The 19,024-nt window shown below is 55.7% G+C and overlaps 1 protein-coding gene across 4 annotated transcripts; it reads left to right on the forward strand.

The window, feature by feature from the left end:
- The first annotated feature begins 1,284 nt into the window (after positions 1 to 1,284).
- LOC123828456 (aspartyl aminopeptidase) lies at positions 1,285 to 10,645 on the forward strand. Of its 4 annotated transcripts, none has more exons than XM_045853460.1 (15): positions 1,285 to 1,305; positions 2,160 to 2,253; positions 2,335 to 2,423; positions 2,542 to 2,655; positions 2,887 to 3,012; positions 3,221 to 3,351; positions 3,586 to 3,661; positions 3,789 to 3,896; positions 4,622 to 4,699; positions 5,880 to 5,963; positions 6,905 to 7,065; positions 7,442 to 7,481; positions 7,579 to 7,680; positions 9,969 to 10,136; positions 10,504 to 10,645. In XM_045853460.1, exons 2-15 carry the CDS (start codon positions 2,166 to 2,168, stop codon positions 10,552 to 10,554), a joined length of 1,416 nt encoding a protein of 471 aa, XP_045709416.1. In that variant the 5' UTR covers positions 1,285 to 1,305; positions 2,160 to 2,165; the 3' UTR covers positions 10,555 to 10,645. The 4 variants fall into 4 exon arrangements, with proteins under 4 accessions (XP_045709416.1, XP_045709424.1, XP_045709433.1 ...); XM_045853468.1 differs by lacking the exon at positions 1,285 to 1,305 and adding an exon at positions 1,454 to 1,559; XM_045853477.1 differs by lacking the exon at positions 1,285 to 1,305 and adding an exon at positions 1,890 to 2,030.
- Positions 10,646 to 19,024: the final 8,379 nt, after the last annotated feature.

A 19,024-nucleotide genomic window follows, 5' to 3' on the forward strand; every position in this document is an offset into this window, starting at 1 on the left:
AGTAGTCATGTTCCCCCTGGGAAAGCTGGCAGCACATTTACGCATCAATCAATATGTTGCTTTTACTCCCATCCCGCCAGCTATGTAAGTCCTCAGAACAAAGGACTTGTTTTTTTGGCTCTTGGCTCTGTGGCCTCCTGGCCTCTGGTCACCCCAGGGCTTGCCACCATGGCCTTCAGCCACCCTTACTTTCGCCACCCCACTTTGCCCTGAACCTTTGCCTTTCATACCTCCCCTGCCCCCACTTAACTAGGCCCGTTCTCTTCCATGGGAACAAATCACTAATACACTCTGATTGCATGCTAATAGATTCGCTGATCTGTGATTCTTTACCTGCAGGAAAGGAGGCAGAGAAGGAAACATTGATAAGTTGGCTCTCACACGCCCCCACCTGGGAACCAGGCCCACAACCCAGGCATGCAATGTTATGGCCTGACTGGGAAGAACTGGTGACCTTCTGGTTCAAAGACCAGTGCTCAATCCCCTGAGCCATGCCAGCCAAGGCCATAATGTCACTTCAGTAAATGGCTAGGGAATGCCATGAACTGAACCTATCATCTGCTGTGTATATTCTTGAACACTGCCTTGCAGTATCTACTCCTTTGAAGTGAGGGTCGCAGGACCTTTCCAAATGCTCCCCACTCCCTGGACATTCCCACCCCAGTACACAAATGAGGCGGCTCCATCCACCTGTCACCCCTGCAGTGGTGATTACACCCCTGGCAGCAGGACCTAGGGACCACCAAGAGCCCTGACCACAATCCATGGCTAGGCAGCTGAACAGTTTTTTTATATTGTTACTCACCCACCTTGACATAGGAATATTACAAATGCCTACGAGGACATATGGAGCTTGTTTTTTTCCTGTCGTAAGATGTGGAAAGAGTACATACATCAGAGTCAAACCCCAGATGCCTCCAAACAGCTGTGTGATCTTGGGCAAGTCATTAACTTCTCTACCCCTCAGGGGCCTCCCATGTAACATAAGATTTACCAAGAAAAAGAAAGGCCTAGGAAAGACCTGAGAATGGGTTGTCCCAGGCCTCTGAAATTGAATCCAAACCCCACCTCTGCCCTTTCAGAGGTTACTGGTCTTTCTACGTAGGTTTGTTCACGTATAAAATGATGGCAGTAAAAAGTACAAAGTTGACAGGGCAGGTGTGAAGATTAAAGATAGGGCACATGAAGCTTTATCATGAAGCTGAAGGTCGTGGTGAGCGCTCCACGACCATTAACCATGTGTTTTTACCATCACAGGGTGCCTGTGGCGAGAGAGAGCACTTTGTACAGTGCCCGTCCGACCAGGTGAGCAGGCGGGGTCGAATTTTTTCTGACTTTGCGACCTCTGGGAGATGGTTGGTGGCTGTCCTACCACCTCCCGTGCGGCAGAGGGCCCCCGCGGTCGCCGCGGAGTGCGCAGCGGGGGCGGGGCGGACGGCGGGGGCGGGGCGGACAGCGAGGCCGGCGCGGGGCGGGACGGACCTGGTAGCGGGAGGTGGGGCTGGCCAAGCACTGGGCCTGGACCAGTCAAGTCCAGCCCACGAGTGGGGCCGATGCAGGTAGGTGGCCACCGCCGGTCCCGCTCGAATTTCTAACTCAGATCCAGCCCGGCGCTGGATCGGGCCCAAGCTCAGCAGCGCTCTAGGGTGGGGGCCGAGCCGGTCCCAAGACGAAACCGAAAGTTCGGCCCCGGATGGCCTGACCTTCCTGGGGTTGGAAAGCGGGGGACTGCGAGAGACTGGTGGACCGGAGAGAGGGGTGGAGGGGAGATAGGGTATTCCCTGGAGAACAGGACTTGGATTTAGAAAACGGACCGCGCATGTAGTGCTGGCGGGTTCAGAGTTAGGGACCGGCTTGGGAGTTCACGAGTTTGGGACCCGACCCGGATTTCTCAGCGGGTCGGCCCCTAGGGGTTGGGACTTAGGGGGCGGTGCTAAGGTCTAGGGGGCGCGGCGTCTTGGCGGAGTGGGCGGAGATCGCTGCTGGGGCTGTGATACTTCTGCTGGAGGGTCGAAGCTTTCCGCAGAGTGGTAAGCTCCGCTCGGCAGGGGCGTGTCTCCGTCCCGCAAGGGGAGGAAGTAGAGGTCTGAGCCTTGGAGCGGTCACTTTGGGGCTTTGAGTGGAAGTCCCCGGAGACCCTGAGCACCCTTCTCCCCTAGGTGGCCATGAGCGGCAGGGCCCGAAAAGAGGCGGTGCAGGCTGCGGCCCGGGAGCTCCTCAAGTTTGTGAACCGGAGTCCCTCTCCTTTCCATGGTAAGTGGCCCAGGCAGCAGAGGAGGGTAGGATGCCCCCTACCGGCTTCCATTGCGCTAAAAATGGGTTCTTTACCTACAGTCGTGGCCGAGTGTCGCAGCCGCCTTATCCAGGCTGGCTTCCGTGAACTCAAGGAGACAGACACCTGGGATATCAAGCCGGAGAGCAAGGTACTAGGGGTGGGGTGGGGACCAAAAGGCAGGTCCCTAGGCTGGGGCTCAAAGTCCTGTGTGCCAGTGCGCTGGTTAATCCAATTCAACAACCCTCTCCCCCTTCCCCCACGACCAGTACTTCCTGACCAGGAACTCCTCCACTATCATCGCTTTTGCTGTGGGAGGCCAGTATGTTCCCGGCAATGGTTTTAGTCTCATTGGTGCTCACACGGACAGCCCCTGCCTTCGGGTAAGGAACTTGGGCTGTGTTGTAATGGCCGGGGGGTGACGGGAGGTACATCTTGGGGACACCATTCCAAGGAGCAGGGACTAAGGCTTTTCGCCCTCTTCCTCCATACTTTGGGCCCTTCTGTGTCCCTGGTGTTCGTTCTGTGTTACTTAGCTTGTGAACAGCCTGTCTCATCTCCAAACCACGTCCCTCCTCGGCCTCTGACTTCTCATTCCCCACCTTCACCCTCAGGTGAAACGGCGGTCCCGGCGCAGCCAGGTGGGCTTCCAGCAGGTTGGTGTGGAGACCTATGGCGGTGGGATCTGGAGCACCTGGTTTGACCGTGACCTGACCTTGGCTGGACGCGTCATTGTCAAGGTAGTAACAGGTTGAACCTGGGAGGTTCTCAGTTTCTGCTGCCTGAAGATCGACTGTCACCTTCCTTCAGGGTGCCTGTGGAGACCTGCCCTGGGGAGGCGGGGGGAGGGGCAGTCCAGGACCACCTGGTTTAGTTTGTGTGAGGTGGGGGCTTTAACCAGCTGTGCTTGAGAGGCCCCCTGGGCTGACCAGGCCCGCCTGGCCACAGTGCCCTACCTCAGGCCGACTGGAGCAGCGGCTGGTGCACGTGGACCGGCCCATCCTTCGCATCCCGCACCTGGCCATCCATCTGCAGCGAAATGTCAACGAGAACTTTGGGCCCAACATGGAAATGCACTTGTGAGACTGGGCACGGGCTGTGGTGAACGGGAGGGGCGGGCATGGCACCAGGTGATAGATGGCCCTGGTGGCACCTGGGAGGATGCTGCCTGGTGGTGGCCACAGCCAGGTGCTCCTCTTGGGACCCAATTGATGTCCAAGGGCCCCAGCAGGGGATGCCTGAGCTCAGGGGTGCCCTGCGCTGCGGTGCCCTCCAGCCCTCCCCGCAACCCCTCCTCCTGTGTCTCCCCACAGAGTCCCCATTCTTGCCACAGCCATCCAGGAGGAGCTGGAGAAAGGGACTCCCGAGCCAGGGCCTCTCAGTGCTACAGTAAGACAGTCCCCTGCTCACAGGGAAGGGTGAGCAGGTGGGGAGGGGACCTGTCCCCTGGGGAGGGGAGGGGAGGGGAGGGGAGGGGGAGAGCAGACCCTCCCACCAGCATCCTTCTGCCCTGCAGGATGACCGGCACCACTCAGTCCTCATTTCCCTGCTGTGTGGACACCTGGGGCTGAGCCCCGAGGACATCTTGGAGATGGAGCTCTGCCTGGCCGACACCCAGCCTGCGGTGAGGGTCGGCTCCAGGAACTCGGTTGTGGGGAGACCTCGGGGGTCTCAGTGTGTCCCCTGAAGCACTCAGCAGCTCTGCCAGTCCCCCAGATACGCTCCTTCCTGTTCTTCCCAGCAGGCCCCGCCCACCTCTGCCTGCAGGGCAGTGGTTCTCAGAAAAGGGCTGCTTCCCGCTCCAGACCGGCCTCCTCCGACTCTGGCGTGGGGCCTGGGAATCAGGTTTTCCACAGATTCCCTGGAAGCTTCTACTCCAGGCGGCCCTGTCCACTGTGACTCACGCTGGCTCTGACCTCTGAGGGCCAGAGGCCTCGAGGTGGCCTGTTCCTGGAGTCTGCCCTCACGTCCCTCCCAGGTCCCGACCGCAGGAGATGGCTAAGGCTCTGGACGTTCCATCCTGTTTGGACGTGCACTGAGTGCCCGTGCCTGGGTACTAGTCTCCTTTGCTCATGTCCTTAACTGTTGTGACCATTCGGTCCCAACCTCTTCCTGTCCCGTAGGAACTGGTCAGGAACCACAGGCCTGCAACTCCTGTCCCTCAGCCGCAGCCCCACCCCATTCCCCACTCAGCCCCACACAGCAGCTTCGCAGCCCTAAGCCAGAGGTCAGGGAGGGGTTGCACAAGGAGCCAAAGAGGCAGCTCCAGCTCCAGCCCTTGAGAGCAGGGGAAAGCTGGTAAGTTGGGATGAGGGTTTAAAGGTCAGGCTGACTATCCTGTCTTTCTAGGTCTTGGGTGGTGCCTATGAGGAGTTCATCTTTGCCCCTCGCCTGGACAACCTGCATAGCTGCTTCTGTGCCCTGCAGGTGAGGGGCTGGGACACCCACAGGCAGCACACAGCACCAGAAGAGGTGGGGTGTTGGGGTGCGGGGACTGCCTTCAGCCCCAGCGAGCCATGAGACAGCCGCCGGCCAGCCCTGCAGCCTGCTGGCGCTGGCGGACCTCGGGCAGGGGCCTGAATGCTGCAGCCTGAGCGCCGCTCCTCTCGGCTCCATCCCTGCACTGGGCTGGGCACTGGGGCTGCAGGGGGGAAGGCTGAGAGCTTGTTTCAGGCACCACAGTGTCTCGTCCTCACCCTGCTCCTGCTGCCTGCCTTTTAAGTTAGCCCAGGGGTGTCAAACTCATTTTCACAGGGGCCACATCAGCCTCGCAGCTGCCTTCAAAGGGCCGAGTGTAATTTTAGGGCTGTATAAATGTAACTGCTCCTTAACAGTTAAGCGAGAGCTGGGCGCTGCCGCCAGGTAGAAACAAGGTGCCGGGCCAGATAAAACAAGGTGGAGGGCCAGATTCGGCCGGCGGGCCTTGTGTTTGCCACCTGTGCCGTAGCCCATCAGGCCGTATCACTCACCTCCCTCTGCTCCTGCCTACCCCTACCCCCCAGACTTAAGCCCACCGGCCTTCTCTGTGCCTTGGGGTCTCAGGGCATGGCCTCTCTTCCTCCCAGCCACCTTGACATTCCCACTTTCTCTCCTCCTTCACTCACCCCTCCCCCTGCCCTTTTCACGCCTCTTCTTCCCTTCCCGTCCTGTTCTCAGAGACAGGCTCTGGGCCGTAGTTGAGACCAAAGCCAGACCTGGGAACTGGACCCACTTCTACCCCCAGCCAGCCAGTCATACCACCTTGATGGAGCTCCTGTCAAATGCTCTTGGACCCCGATCTTTTCACTGAGGCCCCTCAATTTGCATGATCTGTGTGACTCTTTGACTTTATGGGACTCCTAGTCCTCCCCCTTCACCTTACACACCCGCCTGTCTTCTGCATGGGGAAATGTGGGAGAAGGGCACCCCAAGGGTGCTTTTCTCATCCCAGAGGAACCTGCCCCCCCCAGGTAGCGCCTTCGGAGGGGCAGGCCCATAAAAGCCCATGCCTGCTTCCCGCTGGCCTTGGCGACAGCAGGAAAGTTGGGGTGGCCCCTCTGAGGTGCTGGTGGGCTGTTACGGAAGCATGAGGGGTGAGGACGATGCTCTGGATCCCTCCCCAAACCAGGCCTTGATCGACTCCTGCGCAGCCCCTGCCTCCCTGGCCTCGGATCCACACGTGCGCATGATTGCTCTCTATGACAATGAAGAGGTATGTGGGGGGCTCCGGGTGGGGGGCCTTGCACGGCCAGCCTGCGCCAGGCACCCACGGCGAGACACTGCCTGTACTCCCGTAGCACCGGTCTGCTGTGGCTCAGCACCGGTCCGCCGTGGCTCAGCATTTATCTGCCTCTAGTGTTACCATCCCTCTCCCGTTTCCCTGTGCCACGTGGATGGTGCCCTTCCAGCCTCAGAGCCCCAGGGCTCAGCGCGTTGTGCCTGCTTGTGTTGGGGGCACTCCCGGGTGCTGTAACAGAACGGGAACAGCTGGCTAGCTCTCTCTCATGGGGCCGCACAGGTCAGAGTTAGCTGCTCAGGATGGGTCTTTGCCCTCCTGGACACAGAGCTTCTGTGTCCGGATCCAGGGTGGCTGTTCCAGCCCATGCCGTCACGTCTGTTTTGAGTCAGTAGCAGGGGAGAAAAGGGCGCGTGGGGCGTGCATGCCCATCCTCCCACGGGCCCGTCCCAAAGGTGGCACTCACCACTGCCTACCCTGATTGCCCAGAGCTTAGCGTGGCCACACGCAGCTTCAGGGGGAGCCAGGAGCGTCATCCTTTACTAGGAGTCACGCGCTTAGCGGTAGCTTTGGTGTTGTGTTATGGGCGGTATCACGGACGGTCGGAGTCTCCGTCACACGCGTGAGAGAAGACTCATCCTGGTGGCGGGGCACGCGTGCTGAGCCCTGGTCACAAGCGCCAGGGGAGGAGGAAGGGGCCCCACCAGGAAGTGCGGTGTCTGCCCCCGAGAGGACTGAGGTTTAGTCTGACCCAGCCCACCGTCAGGGTTCTGGTGACAGAGGGTTGGGGAGGTTGCAGATAGGACCCTGCTGGCTCACTGGAGTCCTGGGCCAGTGTGGGCGCCGGGCCCCTCCCCCGGGCCTCTGACTCAGGCCCTCAGCGCAGACCCCTGGAGCCAGGTCTCTGCCGTTGCCAGGTGGGGTCTGAGAGTGCCCAGGGGGCCCAGTCCCTGCTGACGGAGCTGGTGCTGCGGCGGATCTCGGCCTCGTCCCAGCACCTGACGGCCTTCGAGGAAGCCATCCCCAAGTCCTACATGATCAGCGCAGACATGGCCCACGCAGTGCACCCCAACTACGTGTGAGTGCTGGGCCGGGCCGGCAATCACACCATCCTCACATGGCCGGAGACCCAGGGCCTGGGCTCCTCCCCCTCCCCCTGCCTCATCCACTGGGAGGTTCGCTGGGGACTTCCTTTCCACGGCTCCCGGGCTGAGCTTGAGCAAGTCACTGAAGCCCTAAGCCAGGCGTGTTGAACGGGCTCCCTCTCTGCAAACTCATCTCCACCTGCTGCTAGAGGCTGCCTGGGTCACTGGCGTAGCTGCGGCGTCCTGCCGGCCTGGTGGGAAAGTGCGCTGCGACCCACTAGTGATGCCTGCCGTGGGTGGGAGAGCTGGTGGGCGGCCACAGGCCCAGCTCCCATTTGCCATCCCCTGCCCTTAAACTGTCTCCCACAGGGACAAGCATGAGGAGAACCACCGGCCCTTATTCCACAAGGTGAGGTGCTCCCGTTGCCTTTCCAGGGACCCACTGGCCTGGCCAGGTCCAGGCCTCGTCTGGGCCTCACTCTCGATCCCCGGCCCCCTCTCCCCAGGGTCCCGTGATCAAGGTGAACAGCAAGCAGCGCTACGCCTCCAACGCGGTCTCAGAGGCCCTGATCCGCAAGGTGGCCAACAACGTCGGGGTGCCCCTGCAGGTGAGGGCGGGTCCCACCTGATGGGTGCTGGGGGCACAGGCAGGCGGGCCTCCCCAGTGAGCGGGGAGCATGGTAGACCACCTTCAGTGGAGGGGGTTGCAGTGGAGTGAGGAGAACAGGGGTTTTGACTGCAGGCAGAGCTGGGATGGGCACTGAGTCAGACATGGTGCTAGCCAGCCCTGTGACCTTGGACTAGTCTCCTAATTTCTCGGAGTATCAGTTTGTGCACCTGTGAAATGGGGGGCTGATAACAGTGGCTGTTCTGCTGGATTTCTCTGATGATGAAAGGCACGTGGTGAGTTAGTCCTGCCCTTTTCCCAGCCAGCACCCCCGGCTCCTCTGTGTCTCTCATACACACCCTGGGGACCTCCATAAGGGAACTCCAGGACCGAGGAGCTTGGAGCTCCGAGTGTCCATTTTTTTTCTTTCTTTTTTTAAGATTTTATTTATTTATTTTGCCCTGGCTGGCATAGCTCAGTGGATTGAGCGCAGGCTGCGAACCAGGCATTGCAGGTTCGATTCCCAGTCAAGGCACATGCCTGTGTTGCAGGCCATGGCCCCCAGCAACCGCACATTGATGTTTCTCTCTCTGTCTCTGTCTCTCTCTTGCTCCCTCCCTTCCCTCTCTAAAAATAAATAATAAATAAAATCTTTTTTTAAATTTTATTTTAATCATTGTTCAAATACAATTTTCTCTCTTTTACTCCCAATCCAGGGCCCCCCCCCCAAATAAATAAAATCTTAAAAAAAAAGAAAAATGATTTAAAAAGATTTTATTTATTTATTTTAGAGAGAAGAGAGAGGAAAGAGAAAGAAATATCATTGTGTGGTTGCCCCTTGCATGCACCCAAGTGGGGACCCGGCCTGCAACCCAGGCATGTGCCCTGACTGGGACTGAACTGGTGACCCTCTGGTTCTCAGGCCAGTGCTCAATCCACTGAACCACAACAGCCAGGGCCAAAATGTATTTCTTAAATAATAAGACTTGAAAGTCAAAAGTACTCCCTGATCCATGGGCTCCAGAGTGGATGTTTTGTAAACAGGAGTGAAAACAGTAATCTATGCTAGGTCTCTTGGGTGACCAGGTGCAATAGGAGTAATATTTTGGGGGCGGGTGTGGCCAGGCCTGGTAACGGCTCCAAAGCTGAGAGGCTGTGCCACGTGGAGGCAGGGGTCTCGTGGTTTGCTGCCTCCGCTGCTCCAGCCTGTTGCCCCGGTCCCCAGGGGCCCCGCCTCGGCCCCGTGATCCATGGCCTTCAGGTCCTGGGAGTCGATGACAACCAAGACCCACATTATGAGGTCGCCAGATAGGAAGTTAGCTGATCATTGCACATGCCATCTCCCCCCGAAAAATACTGTTTGGAGACAACATTTTGAGAATCCAGCATGGTTCTGGCTTTGGGATCGAGTCAAATGCAACAGATGCTTTATGACATGTAAACAACCAGCCCTGGCTGGAGTGGCTCGGTGGGTTGGGTGCCGGCCTGCGAACGCAAAGGTCGCTGATTCATTCCCGGTCGGGGCACTTGCCTGGGTTGCGGGCCAGGTCCCCAGCTGGGCGCGTGAGAGACAACTACACATTGATGTTTCCCTCCCTCTCTTCCTCCCTTCCCATCTCTCTACTTGAATAAAAAGGAAAAAGATACGTAAACACCTAGCAAGGAACGCGTAACGTAGCCCGTGTGGGAGAGTGGCAGGAAGGCAGGGTGCAGGGTGGACACTCCCGGTGGTTTTTAAACCGTGCGGTTGGGTTTTCTTTTTGTTATTGTTGTTGGTTGGTTTTCATTCTCACCCAAGGACATCTTATTTCATTGCTTTTTTAGAGAGAGAGAGGAGGGAGAGAAGGAGATATTGATGTAAGGTGGTAACGTGGATTGGTTGCCTTCTCGCACACACCTCCACCAGAGATAGAACCCACAACCTAGGCATGTGCCCTGCCCAGGTATCGAACCCGCAGCCCTGCCGTCTGCGGGGCAACACTCCAACCACCTGAGCCACACCAGCCGGGGCGAAAGTGGATTCTGTATGGGAAGCAAGGTGGTGGTAGCTGGAGCTAAGGTAGTGGTAGTGTAGGTGGGGAGAAGAGGACCAGGTCAGAATATACTGTGCTTGGGCCTGCCATTTAATGCTGGTTTTGTGATTCTATGCTGGTTGCGTCTGCTTTCCGAGGGGGCAGAAGGAGACCACCTGCCCGGCCCCTTCAGCCCTGCAGCTGTAAGGTGACTCCCTTCTTGGGCTTAAATGGCGCAGACTGCCTGTTGCTCATAAACCCCTTCGCCTGTCCCCAGGATCTCATGGTCCGGAATGATTCCCCCTGCGGGACCACCATTGGACCTATCTTAGCCTCCAGGCTGGGGCTGCGTGTCGTGGATTTAGGCAGCCCACAGCTGGCCATGCACTCCATCCGGGAGACGGCCTGCACCACCGGAGTCCTCCAGACCATCACCCTCTTCAAGGTGACTCCCCCCGCCCCACCACCCTCGGGCTAGGCTCCCTCCTTCTATGGTGCTGGGGTTGGTTGCCCGGGCAACACCACCACCATGAAGTGGCTGGCCTCAGTGATGGGACCGGTCGTCTTGGTGCTACCATGTAGAAAAAGAAGGGTCTCCAATTTTTCTCAAGGCTCAGGGGCCGGATCAACCCCCAGAGGATAATGCGGGGACAGAGGAGGGGCCGGGGGCAGGACGACTGGGGCCATGGTCACGCATGGGAGAAACAGCTGCGCTTCTCTTGCTGGGGCCTCTGTTGGCGGGAGGCGAGTGGCTGGGGGGCCACCCCTGCTGGCCTCCACTGACTCCAGATCCCATTTGCCTCCCGTTTTAGGGCTTTTTTGAGCTGTACCCTTCTGTGAGCCGAAACCTCCTGGTGGATTGAGGCCTCCTGGAAAAACTTCTCTTTCCCTTGAGAGGGCAAGTTCTCTCAGCTGAGCTGAAGCTAGATTATTAAAGTGGGTTTTTCACTCAAACTTTCTGTTGTGTTTATTGGGCACCTGGGAGGGTGGAGGCTCAGCTTGGCTCAAACCTCTGGGGCCGGAACAACGAGGAGGTTGGGGTGCAGGGAGGGGAGAGCGTCGCTCCCGGGAGCTGGTGGAGGCCTGGTTTCCAGTCTCTTTTCCTTAAGCTCATACCTGAAGTGGGCAGCGGGTGGGTGGAGCCACCGTGGGAAGGCTATTTCTCCCATCCTCGGTCCCCCCCCCCGCCCCCCCGCCCCCAGGACGCGGCCTCAGTGCTCTTCCTCACTTCCTTCCCTTCCCCGAGTTGTCCTGAAGCCCAGCTCGGCCCTCTGAGGTCTCAGGGCTCAGCACTGGCCCCTCACTGCCCCTCCTCCTGCCCAGCAGCCGCCCTGGGCAGCCCAGGCTGTTTCCTGCCCTCCACCACCCCTCCCGACACCTCCCAGGCACCACAGGGAAAAGGGCACAGGCTGGGCTCCAGCATCGCCCCTCATCACCCAGTTCACTTCCCAGCATCCACTGGCAGGACTTGATTGCTGATACACAGGGTGGGCAAAAGTAGGTCTACAGTTGTGAGTTTGTGACAACAGTTTATTCTTGCATTATTAAGATGTTTTGCTATTTCAACTGTAAACCTACTTTTGCCCACCCTGTATTGCCGGGGAAAATGATTACCGCTGAAAAAATCAAAATAGGAAAAAGTCACAGACTTCTTATAAAATCTTTTCATCGGAATAATTGTTCTAACTGAAGTTTTTTCAATTCTTTGGATACCAATTTAAAAAATGCTATAGGAATACGACCAATTTTGTTTTAAATAATGATCATAAAACAATAATCATGCTAGTAGGGTTTAGAATATCTGTAACTGAGGAATATTACTACCGTGGCATGAGACGCGGGAGAGCGACAGGCTCCAGTGCACTCAGGTTCTTGAGCCGTCCGGGAGGAGAAGCGATGGGACCGATTCGTACAACACTTTGAAGTCAAGGACACCTATGGTGATTTTTAGGAAAACCACCCAAAGAATATTAAAAGGCTGTTGCTTCTGTTACGGGTTGAATTGCCTTCCCCCCAAAAGATGCTAAAACCCTAACCCTGGTGCCTGCCCATGTGATCGTAGTTGGAAATAGGTGTTTGCAGATGATCCAGACACGGTCATCAGGGTGGGCCCTGATCCAGCGTGACTGTCCCCACGCAGAAAGGACAAGTGTGGGCACAGAGAAGATGACATGAGGACACCGGGGACGCTGTGTGGCCGTGGGGGCCTGGAGAGATGCCGAGGTTTGCTGGCAAAGAGCTAGGGAGAGGCGGGGAGGGTTCCCCACAGGATTCAGAGAAACCCGACCCTGCCAAAACCTGACTTCCGAGATTCCAGCTCCCGGAACTCTTAAGACAATGAATGTGTATGGTTTTAAATCACCTAATTTTTGGTACTTTGTTACAGTAGCCCTGGGAAACTAATACAACGTCGAACTAATTGAGTGGGGAAAATGGGATAATAAAAAATAATGGGTCCATTCTGCAACTTTGCTTCAAAGGGTCCTGCAAAACCATATTATGCACGTGTGTGTGTGTGTGTGAGTAGCAGTGAAATGGGTCGGTTCTAGGTCAGAAAGGATCGCCTCCAGGTGGAGAGGTGACGGGTGTCCATCGTGCTCTTCTTACACGTTTTTTCTATGTTTGAACATTTTCATACTAAAGGTGTGGGGATTTTAAAAATTCAGTCCAGAAGAAGGGGAGACATGAGAAAAAAGGTGAAGCGATACAAAGCACTGACTGAGCCAGCAGACTACACCCAGACGCGTCCAGTCACACACAACGTTCCGAATCAGCAGACTGCCGTCTCCGTGAGGTGGGGATCCTTCTTATTTTTAAAAAATAAGTGAACTACATAGTTCAGTTAAGACACAAAGACTATGAAACTCCACATAGAAATCGTCATCTCCAAGTGACACACCGAAAACAAGAAGACGCAGAGGTGGACGAGACATCGCTATGGATGTGACGCTCTGGATTTCACAAATTTCATCCACGGAAGCGCATACGCTCTTTTTCTTTCTTTTCCTTTTTTTTTTTTTTTGGCAGATTTTCCCCAAACATGTCAGGCTTTCCTTTTATTGATATAGCATTTTTGAGGTTTATTTGTGTTGTTGCGTGTGGAGGTCATTCTCTTTTTGCTGCTGACTAATAATATTCCCTTCTCTGAGTACCCCACGGCTCTTTAAAACCCATTCTGCTGCTCCGGTGTCTGGCTGGGATGCCAAAGCTCCCAGGGACATTCTTATGGGCAAAACACTCGAACAGGCTTAGAAGTCAGTCCGAATGGTCATTAACCACATGAAGACCTGCTCTACTTCGTTCGTCATCAGAGAAATATTCAGTTGACTCGTGAGATGGCCTGTATTTGACCATTGGTACCCACACACTGGCGATTTCACGGGGTCTGACCCAATACGAATTAATCATGATAGGACAGACACTGCCGCACACGTTAGAACAGCAAACGTGTTGAAGTCGGGCAATACCGCGTGTGGGTGAGGATGCGAGCGACCCGCCGACTCCCACGCTGACATCTGTGAGGGAACTCCCACACGACGTTAGCAGGAGCGTGAAGTGGCGACAGCTGAGGCATGTATTATCCTCGCTGACCCAGCCGTTCTGCTCCAGGTGCACACGGTTGGATTCGCATGTGAACCAGCAGACGTGAGCAAGAACATTCACAGCAACATCGTTCCTGAGCATCCCAAGAGGGAAACAGCCCGAGGGCCCACAAACAATATACAAAGGGCATGGGGAGACCCCAGTTTTGTGGGCGCTGAAACATACACAGTTTGGGGACCCTCCTTAAGTAGAAGAATACAGACTTACAAATAAATTCATTATGAAAGCAAACACTGGATTGTCACGAGGACAAACATTTAAGGAGGAATTCACACCAGTTCTTCACAAACTCTTCCAAAAAGGAAAAGAGGCGAAAACACCAATATTACCCCGAAGCCCAAACCAGAGACATCACGTGAAAAGAGAACTTCATCCTGCTTGAATATAGATGCAAAAATGGTCGGCCAAAGAGCGAAGTGAATTCGGCAACAAGTAAAATGAAGTATATACACCTTGACAAAGAGGATATATCCCAGGAATTCAATCTTGGTTCAACTTAGGAGTCTCAAACCATACACCATATTAATACAATAAAGGACAAAAACCACGTGATTGTCTCCATAGATGCAGAAGAAGCATTTGACAAAGTCCAGCCTCGTTTTGTGATCAAAAGGTTGGACAACCAGAAGTAGAAGGGACTTCCTCAGCCTGATACAGGGCCCCCGTGGAGACCCACAGACACCATCACACTCAGGATGGAGGACTGGCAGCCCCCGCCCGGGCTCAGACACAGGACGAGGGCGTCTGCTCTGGCCACTGCCAGTTAGCATTCGCCCGGAGCTTCTGTCCAGGGCAATGACCTGGGAAACATGTAACTGACACAAGAAAATGTGATCAGTTACTTTTGCAAATCATGTGAAAACAATTTGACCATGGGCACCCAGGGCTAGGGCTCCTCCCAGAGCCTTGGAAGAGGTCTGTGGAGAGGTCTGTCTGAGAGCCCTTGAACCTAAAGGTCAGCTTCACAGTAGTACCTCCTCGTCTGAACTGCACTGTGATGTCACCACACAATGGAAGACTACACGGCCATGAAAAGGAATACGATACAGCTACATTCAACAGTATGGGTGAGTCTTTTACATGCAATGTTGAGAACCTTGCCAGGTAGCCCAGTTTGTTTGGAACCCCAAACACCAAGATTGTGGGTTTGATGCCAGGTCAGGGCAAATACAGGAATCAACCAATAAATTGGTGTAGCAACAAATCAATCTCAATCTCTCTCTCTCTCTCCCTCTCTTCCCCTCCCCTCCACCCCTCCCTCCCTTCCACTATCTCTAAAAATTAATCAATAACAATATAACGTTGAACAAAAGAAGTCAAACACAACATAATACATATTGTATTGAGTGAGTGAAATAGTGTCTCCTAAAAATTCACGTCTACCTGGAACCTTAGACTGTGCCCTAATTTGGAAACAGGGTCTTACAGAGGTCATTAGTTAAGCATCTTGAGATGAAATCATGCTGGGTTGAGGGTGGACCCTAGACCCAATGATTAGCATTTTTTTATAAGAGAAAGGAAAGGAGACTTGGACACACAGAGATGCAGGGGAGGAGGCCGTGTGAAGACGGAGGCAGCGACTGGAGTGTGCTGCCCCGACCCAAGGGCTACCGGGAGCCGGGTGAGGTGCAGAAGGACCCCTTGCAGAACCTTTGGAAGGAGCTCGGCCCTGCCAACACGCTGGTTCCAGACTCTGGCTCCAGAGCTGAGAATCAACTTCCACTGTCTTAAGCCGCCAAGCTTGTGGTAATTTGTGGTGGCAGCCCTAGGAAGCTAACAATCTGTATAATTGCATTTCCAAACACTGCTCCTTACAAATGTGTACTTTCTTCTGCCGTGTGATGACCAGGCAAGGAAGGACGTTTTGCCCACAAAGTCAGGAGAGGGGTCAACTCTGGGAGGAAGGAGAAGGGAGGGAAGGTTGTCATCAGGAAGAGGCAAGGCGGTGTTTGGGGTACTGGCGGTGTTTGGGGTGCTGGCGGCGTTCTGCTGCCTGGCCACATCACACAGTTGTTCACAGGAATCATCTGTTGAGCTTCACCTTTCCACGTTATCCACTTGTTTATCTGCACTACTTTTCACAATCACAATGTAGAAATACTTTTTAGAAAAGGAAAAAAGAAAAAAGCATAAAGGCCTCCAAACATAAAAGTTGGCTTCAGAAACATTCTAAGTAGGAAGAGCAGTTGCTTCTATGATGGTTGGATTATTAGAAGTGAGGGAATGCCCACTTCTTGCCTAGTAAACCCAGGAGCTGCAGGTTCGGCCCTGGCCAGAGAATAGATGAGAGGGTCAGTTGGGCGCTCCAGGAAAATCCCCTTCCCCTGGCTCATCTCCCTTTGTTCCCCCAGAGGGCGCTGCTCTCCACTGAATTCAGCTTCCAGGGGCTAGAGTCAGCCTTTTGCTTAACGCACAGCTCAGGAAGACTGAAATGTTCAGGCAGAATGAACGGAGGAGGAAGCCTTGACAAAGGACAGCCAAATGCAGAGAGGACCATGAAGCTACATATTCTGGGTTCCGCCACATGGCTGGGGACATTTCTTAGCTTACATGTGTGTGCCAGCACACATTTACTCACAAACACAGTGTGTACACACTCATATTCATATACCCCCACATGCCTCATAAACATGTATAAACATAACACGCATGTGTGCACGGGCATATACTCACATACACACACAATGCACCTACACAAACACACATGTACAAATACATAACATAGGCGCATACATACACCCACACAAATAAGTACATGCAACATAACACACATTTAAACACATTCACCCCCACACACAGTATGTAGACACACCCACACATGCACACAAACTGTGTGTGCAAACATGCACAAACACACTACCCTGTACACACATGCACTGCCCCACACATGCACACACTACTCCCATACTATCCCATACATGCACACACTATTCCACACATGCACAAACACACTGCCCACCCATGCACATACCACCTCACACATGCACAAACACACTACCCCACACGTAACCCCGCGTGTGCACACTGCACATGGTACCCATCTTCCAAGATGGCCTCCAGCGGTTCTTGCCTCCTGTTGTTCATGCTTCTGTGCAGCCCTGCCTCACAGCATCGCAGCATTGGTCTGTGTGGCCGATAGAACGTGGTGGAAACGACGGTATGTGCGTTCCGAGGCTAGGTTACAAAAATACGGTGGCTTCTGCCTTGTTTTCTCTGTGTCGTAAGGACACTCAAGTAACCATATGGAGAGGCTGACCTGGCAAGGAACTGAGGCCCCTGCCAACAGCCAGCGCCAAACTGTCAGAAGGCTGAGTGAGCCACACTGGAGGTTTGCCTTCAGATGGAGACAGCCCTGGCTGACATCCTGGCTGCAGTCTCCTGCGGGACTCACGGGAAGGAGGCTGGCGGGGCTGCAACAGAGAGGAAGGTAAGAGGAGGAAGCCAGGCTGGAGAGGAAGGCAAGGCTGGGTCATTGCTGGACTTGTAAGTGGGGGGCAGAGGCTCCCAAGTGTGGAGGAAAGCTGTGGAGGAATGTTGAGCAAGGGAGTTACATGCTTCAGTCTGTATTTTAGGACGTTCCCCCGGTGCGTGTGAAGAGATTACAGGGAGGCAAGGGTGGAACAACAAACAGTCAACAAATACTTATCGAGCACCTACAACGCGCTAGACACCACTGCAGGCTGCTGGAGCACGGCTACCAGTCTTCCCAACAACCAGGCGAGACGCAGTCCCAGTAGCAGGTAAAAGGTGATGGTGGTTTGAACAGGGCGGTGGCTTGGGGTCCGGAGAAGATACGAACCACAGGAGAAAATGTGGGGGAAGAAACCGTATCTGCCTGGGGCGGGTAGGGGGCGCCACTAAGCGGAAGGCAGGGTCAGAGCCCAGTAGCGGCTAAGCGTAACTGAGTGCTTACGATGGGCCGGTCGGGTCCTGTTTCTAAATGCTTCTTGGGTATGAAATGAAAGGGTCCTTCTGAGAACACCGTCAGCTGGACACTTACCGTCCTCCCAGGAGATTAGAGATGAGGCACTGGGCGCAAGAGCTGCGCGCAGGTGCGGGGATTGACCCCAGGCGATCTCACCCTGAGCAGGGCGGGGGCGGGGGGGGGGGCGGCCCAAGTAGGGGCCCTGTTTCTCCGAGAACTGCAACCCAGGTGCCGTTTACCGATGCGCAAGGAGGGAACTCGACCCCTCTCCTCTGGGTTCTTCACTCCTTGGAGATCAGAGCTGGGATGCGGGCGAAGCCCCTGTGCGTGCGGTGGGGGTGGGGTGGGGGTGGGGGTGGTCCTGTGCGGATTCTAGAGAGGGGGTCAGCTATATCAGGGGCAGCCCGCTCTCAAAGGCCTGACTGACGCCAAGACAGAGAAGAGCCGGGGTGGGGGGCCTTGTCGCCACCCGCCGCGAAGGGGGCTGTGCTGCCGGGGTGGGGGGTGGGGGGAGGCGGGGCCGGCAGGGCTGCCGCTGGGGTCCGGGGAAACCAGCAGCGGCCGAGGCAGGGGCCGGTGGGCCGGGGTCCCCGGGGCCCCGCGGGGATGCCTCGGATTCTTTGCTTCCTGCTGTTGACACCGTTAGTCCCCAGGGTGTGGAGGAAAACCCGGGAGGAGGGGTGCACAGAGCTCGGGAACTCTGGGGAGGAGGACGGTGGGGGGGGCAGTTCGAGGGCATCTCGGAGACCGGGGTTAACGATCATAGGATGGGGGTGGGACAAAAAGGAGAGGGCTTGGTGGTAGTGGGAGATAGAGGGCTCCGCAGCGGGAACGGAGGGGACCTCCGAGTGGGCCAAGGGAACTAGGCCGCGAGACTGGGGAAGAAACAGCAGGCGCCCAAGGGCCAGGACAGAGACGTCCGGAGCTGAGGAGTCGGCAGGAGGCGCGAGGGGCCGGGCTGCGGGCACCCAGACCTCGGGAAGAGGACCGGGCCCAGCCACGCGCCAGGGCTTCCCCTGCAGCCTGGGGAGACGCGCTGGGGTAACGCGACCTCGGATGGGAGGGCGGCCGCGGGAGCACCGGACAGAGGACACCGAGGGCTCCCACCCTTCCCCGCGCTCGCTCTCCTTGCCCTCCACGGTTCCTCCGCGGGGGTTGGGCTTGGACACCAACGCGCAGGACGTCCCGCGGCGCTGGGGCTCACAGAGTGTTGGGTGGGGGCGAGGGGAGCCAGGCCCTATGGGGGTGCCTGTGCCCCTTCGCCTGCACCGCCTGGCCCTCTTTGGGGGCCACCTCCCGGCCACAGTCGGCCCAGGGTTTCAGGACTGGTGAGAGCTGGGGCGGGCCCAGGGTCGGTCCCCTTACCTGTCAGTGGTGCTGGGGTCGCTGCCTCGAACCCCAGGGGCTCCCCCCGCCCCCGCCCCGCCAAGCCCTTCCCCCCACTGTAGGGTGCCGGGGAGGGATGCGGCTTTCTCCCCCCTCTAAAATTTTCTTTAATTTTTATAATTGCTGCTGCCTATTGTGGCTATAGAGATAACGATTTTCCACTTACAGTGGCAACGCTTCCTTTTAAAATAATTTTACTTGAATTAAAAAAAAATGAATCAGTTTTAAAAAGTAAGCCAACAAAAAGCACAATGGTACAAAGATAAGCCAAAAATCCTGTCTCAAATAACTGAACTTTGGGGAAAGCTGTGTTAACCCATAATGCTTCCACTTTGGTAAACTAAATTTGTTGGTGACGTTTAAATAAAGGTATTGAGATATAATGGCTCCGTGTCATGGTTTTTAGGGTATTCACAGAG

This window comes from Phyllostomus hastatus, unplaced genomic scaffold (assembly GCF_019186645.2).
Source record: "Phyllostomus hastatus isolate PE091 unplaced genomic scaffold, TTU_PhHast_1.1 phas_contig_137, whole genome shotgun sequence".
NCBI classification, from domain to species: domain Eukaryota; kingdom Metazoa; phylum Chordata; class Mammalia; order Chiroptera; family Phyllostomidae; genus Phyllostomus; species Phyllostomus hastatus.